The following is a 10,917-nucleotide window of genomic DNA, read 5'->3' as shown; positions in this document are numbered from 1 at the left end:
GTCTTCATTCTCCATGACTGGCACCACGTGAACTTCATCCCTTAGTAAATAAAGGAGCTAGGCAGCACGGAATACCTGTCTGCCACCACCCGTGCCGATATCTCTGCCCACACTGCCATGCGGCCAGGAATAGAAACAGGGGCAAGAGGACAGACAGCCAGAGGCTCGGCGGGAGGGCTGAGACCGTGGGAGACTGATACTGTGCTGGAAGGGGTCAGGGGGTAAGCAGAGCGGTTTAGTGTAGCACTATTAGTCTTTTAAAAAAAAGGTGAACTGTGTCAATAATTATGTTCAAACAAATGGATAATAGATTTATTGTTTGGTGGGTGATGTTGAGCTGTTTTGTTTACATTAGACCGATTGTTATTGAGCCACTATGTGATTTATGAAGTGTGTGTATTTCTGACCCAGGAGGATGGGGGTTCAACCCCACCTCATGAATTTATCCCATCATCATCCCTGAATAGCGCCTGGCACAGACAGAACTGGGATGAGGAATGATGGTGGTGAGGTTTTGGGGGAGGGTATTTGGGTGGGGGGGGGGGGTGTCAGGGCTGGTTATGAGGGCTGCTGGTGTAGTTCTGTAGTTTAACACACCCAGCAGAGCAGCCTGGGTGGTCTGTGATTCCACAGTTCAGAAGAACTGTGGAGAAACTCCAGACTCGGTCCTCATTCATAATACAACACATCCTGTTGTAACTGGTAACCTGAGCATTATAGACTTCACGGCACTGGGAGCCAGACTGAGAACTACAACACACCTAAAAATGACCCCGTATTCATCACATGTGTGTCTGTATTTATCTGTTTGCATATTTGCGTGCGCATGCCTGTGTTTGTGCGCTGGGGTCTGTGCAGGCTGTGCAGATTGTGCCTTGATCTCCTTGGAAACTGGAACTGGCTGGGAAGCTTCAGGCTTTCTGTTACTGCTGCACGGCTCGTCTTGCGAGACCTTCAAACTGCGACCTAAGAACCGAATCCACGCGCCAGCAGCATTGCGAAGACTAGGACCTCACTATCACTAACATCACCTTTAAAGGGATGAAGCACTTTCACTCATTACATCATTATACTGAGAAAAGGGTGACAGTGCTGAGAGTGATGCGGCATGTATGATGCGGCATGTGCACTGCGGCGATTTTCCCTCCACCTGTTTTGTTTCCATGGCCACTGTGCAGAGAGGATTATGGGAGCAAAGAGAGCCTTAAAGAGTTGAGCTGTTCTCAGATTTATGCAGATGAGAAGTGAGGAGACAGCAGCCAATCAGCACCACGTGATTGCGTTTTAATATTCACTGCTGAATCCGGTTTCCCTGGATTCTTTGACACAATTCTGTAGGAATACAGAGGCATATTTAAAAAATAACAAAGCATGGGTGATAGTCCTAAATCAATAAACTTGCTTGTGTTTTAGTGACACATCCCAAAGTGGCCACCAGGAGGCAAAAGATAGTAATTACTCAAATTACTTCCTCATTGGTTTCTCTAGAAATCAGACAGTGGTGAAGAAAGATCTTTATCTGTAACATTGTTTTCTTGGAAAATATTCCTGGCAATGCTAATTCTTAGCGTTTGCTTAGGTAAACCACAGTTTACCAGTTAAGGTATTTGGGTGACGTGTTTGTGCTTACAGTTTCTGTATGGTTACATTCTGACTAGAATTTTAAATGATGTGCAGTATATTTTGAACATAATGAAGGCATAACGGTATAGTCAAATTTATTTAGTTGTTATGCTTTGACATTTTTCTTTAGAGTAAATTGTTCATTTTAATCACTTTGAGAGTTGAACAATTTTAATAATTGCCATTTTCAGTAATCTTTTCAGTGGCATTTTTATGAAAGTAGTTTGTAGAATGTGTGTTTCCTTAGGCCATAACACAGTTGTGTGTGTGTGTGTGTGTGTGTGTGTGTGTGTGTGAGAGAGAGAGAGAGAGAGAGAGAGAGAGAGAGAGAGTTGTCCTTGCAATGCAGACTGACCTGAGACACAATCTAAAAATAAATATGTCCACTCACTGTGGTGGTAAACGATGCTGATGTACTTTGTACACTGCACATTTCCTATCAATTAATATCCAATCAGAGAAGCCCAAGGTGATGCACATACAAATTATTATATATATATAATAATATATTATATATATATAAAGTGCCCAATAATATCACTTTATTATACATATATATATATATGTATAATAAAGTGACAATGTGAAATTCCCCTTTGAACCAACTTGCCCATCTGATCTGGAATCTGTGCCTTAAGCAGCTTTCTCCCCTAAAGCCTGTCCCATCCATCAGGCTCTGATCTGGGATCTGTGCCTTAAGCAGCTTTCCCCCTTAAAGCCTCTGTCTTCCATCAGGCCCTTACTGAGCACCCGGTTTGACACGGTTTTTTCTGAGCACCACAGCATGTGACAGCCTGACACTATAGAGCCGGTTTCATCCATTATGTTTTGTTTTTATGGAACCTCCTTCGTCTAGAGGTCAAAACTAAGGACAGAAGATGTCCTGAAAGTAAAAGTGGTAGGGAAATTGAAGCCACCTTCTCTCTGATATGATTTGCAAGGCAAATACTGAGGCTTTTAAATGGAATAAGACACTACAGATAAACACTCACATGATTGCACTATGATTAATGTGGTTATTGTTAAATTGCTATAGGTAGTAGTTATATAATACTGTTGTATAACATAATACTATACCATATATTACACTAATACTAATATATATATAATGTTGTTATAAAAATGCTATAGTCAGTGATTATTTCAAATTCAATTATTGTGATAAATGTAATTTAATGAACTAAATGTAAGCAGAACCAGAACCAGTGTCAGCACCTTCAATAACACGTAAGTCAAGGTCGTAGCATAATATTTTATTTGTGACCCAGGTTTGAATGAATCTCCATACACTGTATAACCTTCATCCCTCAGGATAGTCTGCCTCAAAGTCTGAGTAGAGGAAGAACACAGAATATGAAAATAAGGACACTTTGACTGACACAGACAGGCGTGCTGCCCCGCCGTCATCGCTGTGTAACCGGAAAGCGTTTACGCTGCTCCCGGTAAAGCATCGTTAACCGATCGGCAAAGTGTTCGAGGTCCGGTTCTGTTTGTTCAAAGAACAACAAGCGCTGGCTTCGCCCTCCTCCACCGGCGCCGCTCGTGAGCACGCGGGGTCGCGGTTCAGTGCGCGTGAGCCCACGCTCCTCGGCACCGCGCACACGCAGCAAAGCCGGAGAAGCACGTGGAGCAAAGGCAGCAGCACGGAGGGAAGATCAAAGGTCACAGGGTCGAAAGGAAAAGAAAGAGTCTTGTGTTTTTTTCAGCATTTCAGATTTGTTCAAGATGAGAGCAGTGAGGTGCCGTTTTTCATTATTGCTATGGACAATGCAGATTAATTGTGCTACCAAGTATACAGTTCAGTAAGTACGCTTGCATAATAATCCAGCATGAATCAGGATCTATAAAAAGAATTTAAGAATGTCACTTTGCATGTGACAGCAAAGAGACTCGCGGTTTGGCTATGAAATCAAATCACTGCTACAACACACATTTTAAGATTAAATACGGTTTCACAGAGGAGGTTAGGCTACAGGTTTCATTAGAAGGCTTAGAGACGACCACCATCAAACAGAGACTAACGCCTGGTGTAAGACCATCTGAGTTCTTCCCATCAGTCCATGTGCAGGTGTGGTCCATTGTCTTCTTCTGGTCTCCCATATTTTCACCCTAAGGCCAGAGCCAGATGGGGTTACTGCTGGACTGGCCCACTTGAATTGAGGGGCCTCTTGTTTGGAGCAGCTGGAGGTTTTGGAGTTGGGGTATGTTACACAGTTGGGGTTTGCTGTAGCTGACCCTTAGTCGATGGAGAAATCAGATTGAATGGACAAAGTTTGTAGAGCGTCCTGAACATGAGGGATGGATCTGGGGAAGAGGAAGTCACCTGTTCAGAAAGAGAACACATCGTTAAACATGGCACACTAACGAATAACACTAACATCGCACACTACGAATAATACACTAACAAATAACACACTAACGAATAACACACTACGAATAACACTAACATCGCACACTACGAATAATACACTAACAAATAACACACTAACGAATAACACACTACGAATAACACTAACATCGCACACTAACGAATAACACACTAACGAATAACACACTAACGAATAATACACTAACTAACCTCTATTAGATCACTTGTCACATCGTGCTGCTCTTGCTCATGTATGTGTTTATGCACACACACACACACACACACACACACACACTCATGCATGCATGTTCACACACACACATGGGGTTGCATGTTCACACACACACTCATGCATGCATGTTCACACACACACATGGGATTGCATGTTCACACACACACACACACACACACACACACACACACACACACACTCATGCATGCATGTTCACACACACACATGGGGTTGCATGCTCTCACACACACACAGAAACATTCGGTCTCCAGATGGATGGATTGGGTCACAGGCTGCATGTGTGTTTGTTGAGTGCTAGCAGGCCCTGGGGACTCGTGCTGGGACAGTCACACTACAGACGGGCTCTCACTGCCCCACCAAGCCTAGTTCTGTCATCCGTATTAATAGACCCTGATTCACACTCACACCCTTTAACAAACACACACACACACACACTCATTCTCGTATATAAACTCATGAACCAACCAGTATGGTAGCACTACTGACACCCTGTGGCTGGTTGTGAGCACAGCATGCAGTGTCTGCAGCAGTTTCAGGCGTGTGACGCACTAATAAAATACTCCATCCTTTAATCTGACCTTGCCCTATGTGTGTGTGTGTGTGTGTGTGGCTGTGTAAGTGATCAACTATTGCTTCCTCTCCAGTTAACAATTACAACAGGGTGTCAAATAACATACACATAGACAGAGTTCTACAAGACAACCGAGCTCATATTAACTTTAATGATTGAATGAGCAGAAAACAAAAAGCACAAATTCTAGCTGCTAGTTATTTGAGTTACTACCTCTGCACCAAAGCTTACATGGAGTGGGATGTGTAGTGCACTGTGGAGAGCTGGGGGACACAGGGAGGCCTACCTATGTGGGGCTAGTCCTTAGTGACCCATTTGAGCTCGCTCTTGACGTTCTGGATCTCGGAGAGGTTGACGGCTGGGCCGGGTAGTTTCACGGCACCGGGCAGCTGTTTCTTCTCCTCTGGAGAGACCGCTGGAACCTGAGGGACCTGGCAGGACAGAACGTCATGTGTGTGTGTGTGTGTGTGTGTGTGTGTGTGTGTGTGTGTGTGTGTGTTTCATAGACATGTTTGTAGAACATTTGGAGACACTGACCTCTTCTGTGTCTACTGTCTCCTCTCTCCTCTTCACAGGATGCCCCGCCCCCGGACGCAAAGCTCCCATTGGAATATTGAGGTTGGCCTTTAAGACAGACATGGACAAAAGCCAATGAGATGACCCTCGCTACCATTACAGCTTTGTGCTGAGATCAGGCTCAAATAAAAACAAGGGCGCAACCCCAGAAGTTATTCATGTGGCCTAGAAGGTGAATTGGAGTGTAGCCGGCGTGCAGCAGGGTAATGCAGTCACGGTTGTTAGGATGCCATCCCATAATTCCAGGCACTGGCTGCATCTTTCTGCTGGAGAAAAGATTAACTGAACTCCAGCCGGTCCGGCACGTTCTCTAAAGAACAAGGTGTTTCAGTGGAGAATGTGCAGATGACGGTGCAGGTAGGAGTGGTGGAGTCAGGGGTCTTATTTCTCCACCTCAGCCAGGCCTCCTCTGCGCTTGTCTTATTAGTTGTATTAGCAGAGCAGCAGACGGCAGCGCGACAGAGTTGATGTGTATGTTCAGATGGTCAGAGCTGGAACATCACCCTCATTACCCAGTGTCTGGGCCATTTGTGTATTTCCTCTAATGATCTTCGATTTCTGTCCAGCAGAGCCCATCGATCGGCTTTGATTAACTTTGGGTCCTTTTTTATTAATGCCATTATAGCTGATCATACGGTGGCCCGCTGACGTTGTATCCAGCTAGAGCGAGGTCTTAATGCCAGACTTACTTCACCAACCCAAACATCAGACTTCCCCAGACGGGAAACATGACCTACCTGTCTCACTCCTGTGGGATCAGCGAGACAGGCAGAAGTATGAGGGCTCTGCTCTCGGCTGTATATTAATGACCATACACACTTCCTCTGCGCATGACCTGTGTTCTGTTCTGCTGGACCATAGCTACAGATCCTGATGTGTATAGATGTTGGGCTTTTTTTATCGATTATCCAGTATATGGAATGTTTTTATGGAAAGAGAAAAGGTGTATATTTTTGGCTGCAGTGTCCAATGTTTGTATGTGAGTTATGCTCTGTGTTTCTGCGCTATGGTGAAACGTGGTCATAGTCTGCAGCTCCAGGTTTTTGATACATTCGTGTTCTTTACCCAGCAGAACGACACGGAGCAGTTTGCAAAAATGAGTGATCACATAACTTTAACTGAAGTGTGTGCATCTATTTTTATACGCAGAGTGGTTGAGCAAGATGAGCGATTTCCAATTCTGATGAAGAGAAAAAACGGAAACGCATGAGCTGCATTCTCTGTTTATGTGATGTACATCATTGGGCTTGATGTGAAACGTGAAATGCTGCTGTAATGCGACGTGCATTTGAAATGTGTTTTTACAGTAATTACTCAGTGTTCCCAACAGAACTTTTCTGATTAAACTCCTAAAGAGTTGCTGTGTTTGGTTTGTTTAATCCACCAGGCGTGGGCAAACGCGGGTCTTCTTTGGGATGGAGCGTAGCATGCTGGATACACTCCCACACTGTGTTCCGCGTGAGAACACAGTCACGCATCAACACAAACACGCGCGCACACACACACAGCAGTTGCACTCACCTGCAAGGCTTTGACGTTTGACGACGGCTGTTTAGACATCGTGCAGGCTGCCGTCCGCGGTCCTACTGCAGGTAAAGAGGCACAGAGCTGGTTCAGGGTGCAGCGACACACACACTCAAGCGCACGTTTAGAAGTATGGGGCTTGTGGGTGACTGCACGAACGTGTGCCCACAGGCGGAGAAAACTTAGGCCATTGTCTGCCCCTGGCTTTCAGGTGTAAGCGGATCTTTCCGTTGCTAAGCGACTTCTAGAGTGAGAGGCAGGGAGGGACTGGTCCATCTAAATCATTTATACCCATAGTCAATGGGGATCATGGCATGGGCCACACACGTGTGCGACGTGGAACACACACGGCGGGACTGATTAACAGTGCCGTCTGACCACACGGCCTTCTTTGGAACTCGGGTGCAAGAGGCATGGGCTAAATCGCACGTTTTAATAAAAAATTTTCTAAATAAATATCGCATGTGTTTTCGCACGTGTTATTCATAGAAGCGTGAGATTCTGAGATTAAACGAGGATTCCCCCAATTCAAAATCAGCACGCGGAAATATGCTCGTGTGAGTCCATCTTTTTCTGCACATGTAAATGATTCCATGGAAACAGCAGTAATGCGTGGGCGCGTGAGACGCAGAGAGGCTGGCACGTGGCTCCACGGGGAGAGTGTTCGACACGGGATGTGGCTTCGCTCCTCAGGGTGACCTCGGGGCACGCAGCCCATATTCATGACCGAACTATCACTTCCTGTCTCTCTCGGTCAGATTCTGTCCTCTTTCATCCAGACGGCGCTCGCAGTGGGAGAGACACTAGGAGCCTTAGCAACTGTAACTGGGGTCGTTGTTTACATCAACAGTGGAGCCTCAGGACTTAAAGTGGTGTGCTGTTTGTCCATGGAGCATGGCTATATTTATATAGCGGGAGGGAGTCTCGTCTCCACCAGCTGTCCTGCACACAATTCCACTGCTTACATGCACAAGAAACATCATATATGTTTAATGCAAGTAAATATGAGTCACTCACACGTGACTGTCTTGTTTTCTAACTGTAGATTTAGACTCTCTGTGCAAAAATGACTCCAACCTCCCCTTTACCGTCATGTTGTGTTTTATCACACACACGATTATTCAAATCAAATTCGAAAATAAGTCTTCCTAGGGCTGTAACTGCCCTGCCACATATTTCATGCATGTTTCACAACATACCCGACAACACAAACTTACATTGTTTATTATGCAAAGCAGCATGGCCACCATGGTAGCTGGTGCTTGAGCTGACACTGCCGAGACCTCCAACTGAAGCTCAAACTGACATAACACCCTTGAAAGCGACCTTGAAATGCATCAAGTCTAGATGCCTGAGCCCCACTAGGCCAACATCTACTGCCCCAGTTCATTAAACACAAGCCCTTCATCAGTGCTGGGAAGATGGGCAAACGTTTAGCCCACGCGTGAGCTCAAATGTACATCCGGATATACCACGTCGCTTCAGTTACGCCTTTCACTACGCAGACTGTGTTTGGGGCTCAGAGGGCAGGAGCTACAGCTGTGTAGCTTAAGGAGCGAAATCAACACAGAAATATCAAATACAAGTTAGCAGTAGTGATACCACATATTTATAAATATTGTTTGTTTTTTAACATGTACCAGACACTTCCACAAACAGATACCTTAGACTCCAAAAAGAAAACCTGGTCTGACTCAGCATTTACCCAATGACTTTCAACACTCTTAGACACACACACACACACACACACACACACACAAACACGCACACCCGTGCACATACATCATAAAGTGTCACACATAAGAACATCCGTGCTCTCCTTTCGACACTTACCTACTGCCAGAACTGTCCAACAATCTCTTCCTCTTTAGGAAGGCCGGGTCAGATTTGTCAGTTGTTCTGTGTAATCGTCTGTTCCTCTGGCTCTGTCCTTACCAGGTCAGTCTGGTCCCCGGCTGGTTCAACAGTGCTGTTGAGAGGACTCTACTCCTCTCTCTGTATCTCTCTCTCTCTCTCTCTCTCTCTCTCTCTCTCTCTCTCTCTCTCTCTCTCTCTCTCTCTCTCTCTCTCTCTCTCTCTCTAAGTTGTGGAGTGGCAAAGGGATTCCTCTCATATCTGGGATTTGTTCTTGCTATAAATAGCAGAGTGATGCACAGAGGGGACCTGCTCTCTGTCCAGACTGACCACACGCGAGGCTCTCATTCAAACCGGCCGCCCTATATATCACTCCCCAGCAAATATGCTCAGACCACCTACACACTACTCCCCACACACTACTCCCCACACTACTCCCCACACACTACTCCCCACACAATACTCCCCACACTACTCCCCACACACTACTCCCCACACTACTCCCCACACACTACTCCCCACACACTACTCCCCACACTACTCCCCACACACTACTCCCCACACACTACTCCCAACACACTACTCCCCACACACTACTCCCAACACACTACTCCCCACACAATACTCCCCACACACTACTCCCCACACAATACTCCCCACACTACTCCCCACACACTACTCCCCACACTACTCCCCACACTACTCCCCACACACTACTCCCCACACTACTCCCCACACACTACTCCCCACACTACTCCCCACACTACTCCCCACACACTACTCCCCACACAATACTCCCCACACACTACTCCCCACACACTACTCCCCACACTACTCCCCACACCGTAAGCAACACATACTTGAACAACATAAACTTGTACTACAAACACTCCCACGGCCCATGCAGCTATGAGCACTGAGTTCTTACTGCTGTGTCAGCCCTGACGGAGTCGCTTCATACACACAGACACGAAGCTTCACACACACAGACACGAAGCTTCACACACACAGACACAAAGCTTCACACACACAGACACGAAGCTTCACACACACAGACACAAAGCTTCACACACACAGACACGAAGCTTCACACACACAGACACGAAGCTTCACACACACAGACACGAAGCTTCACACACACAGACACGAAGCTTCACACACACAGACACGAAGCTTCACACACACAGACACGAAGCTTCACACACACAGACCTTCTTAAGCCTTGTGCATGTTTTTGGCATCACAGTCAGCTTGTTGTTGATGGTATCGGTTCACCTGTCTAATGAGTGGCGTAGGTTTCATTTCAACTTTGACACTGTACACACCACCCAACCTAATTAAGTATACGGGTCATCTGAGCAGGACTTACGGGGGGGGCGACACACCTCCCCCTCCCAAAATCTACACCTTTGTATATATGTAACCATATAATGAGCACTGACGCCACAAGGACTTTACGATGCTGCATAACAGCCTCCTTAATGAATTACAGACAAAAGAAGCACATGAAGTGGCAATAACGTTTTTTAAATCATCATCTGGTCTATAGAGGGAGCTGACGCAGAAACATAAATGCACCCCATCGGGGTATATTTAGCCAACTCTAACCTAGATCAAAATGGCCTCAATGTACATACAGGTGTGAGCAGGGAAACAGAGCAAGACCTTCAACTCCACACTTCAATTAATAATCCATGTCAGTGACCTGAAGTGACAGCTCAGGCATGCCGTGAAAACCAGTGGATCGTGATGACGCCATGAAGCCATGCTGCCTCTAGACATTACCTGGTCAGGCGTCAGCACGAGGTCAGCGAGAGGTCAACGCGAGGTCCACGCGAGGTCACAGCTCCTCTCTCCGTCTCCTTCCTCGCTGTGAGAGCGCACAACAGCACACGACTTGTCTAATCTCTTTGAGGTCTTCTCCTGCTCCCCGCTCTCTTTCCAAAAGGCACTGTGAAGACTTGCTCCTTATTAAGCTCCTGACCCAATTGATGTTCTCCCGTGCGGAGCTCAGGGAGCTCTGTGATTGGCTCACAGTTTGACATGACAGTTCATTCCCAGTGGGGTGAATACTGCCAATCTACAATGTTTTCGGGACCATAATTAGACTGGTTTCAGATGACCATGGCTGGTATCAACAGAACATGG

The 10,917-nt window shown here is 46.1% G+C and overlaps 1 protein-coding gene across 2 annotated transcripts; it reads right to left on the bottom strand.

Moving 5' to 3' along the window:
* Positions 1–2,861: 2,861 nt before the first annotated feature.
* smpx (small muscle protein X-linked) lies at positions 2,862–10,706 on the bottom strand. Of its 2 annotated transcripts, none has more exons than XM_076995745.1 (5): positions 10,555–10,706; positions 6,913–6,977; positions 5,353–5,439; positions 5,102–5,246; positions 2,862–3,946 (listed from the first exon to the last, which is right to left on the bottom strand). In XM_076995745.1, the coding sequence occupies exons 2-4, from the start codon at positions 6,949–6,951 to the stop codon at positions 5,112–5,114; spliced, it is 261 nt and encodes an 86-aa protein (XP_076851860.1). In that variant the 5' UTR covers positions 6,952–6,977; positions 10,555–10,706; the 3' UTR covers positions 2,862–3,946; positions 5,102–5,111. The 2 variants fall into 2 exon arrangements, with proteins under 2 accessions (XP_076851860.1, XP_076851858.1); XM_076995743.1 differs by lacking the exon at positions 10,555–10,706 and adding an exon at positions 8,749–9,182.
* Between the last annotated feature and the right edge of the window lie 211 nt (positions 10,707–10,917).

This window comes from Brachyhypopomus gauderio, unplaced genomic scaffold (assembly GCF_052324685.1).
Source record: "Brachyhypopomus gauderio isolate BG-103 unplaced genomic scaffold, BGAUD_0.2 sc241, whole genome shotgun sequence".
NCBI classification, from domain to species: Eukaryota; Metazoa; Chordata; class Actinopteri; order Gymnotiformes; family Hypopomidae; genus Brachyhypopomus; species Brachyhypopomus gauderio.
This window is presented reverse-complemented; position numbering and strand designations above follow the sequence as displayed.

Excerpts from the sequence above, each read along its gene's own strand:
- smpx (XM_076995745.1), bottom strand. The coding sequence starts at position 6,951 with ATGTCTAAACAGCCGTCGTCAAACGTCAAAGCCTTGCAG. Across the intron at positions 5,440-6,912 it reads CAAACGTCAAAGCCTTGCAG|GCCAACCTCAATATTCCAAT; the intron begins GTGAGTGCAACT and ends TCTGTCTTAAAG. Across the intron at positions 5,247-5,352 it reads AGACAGTAGACACAGAAGAG|GTCCCTCAGGTTCCAGCGGT; the intron begins GTCAGTGTCTCC and ends CTGTCCTGCCAG.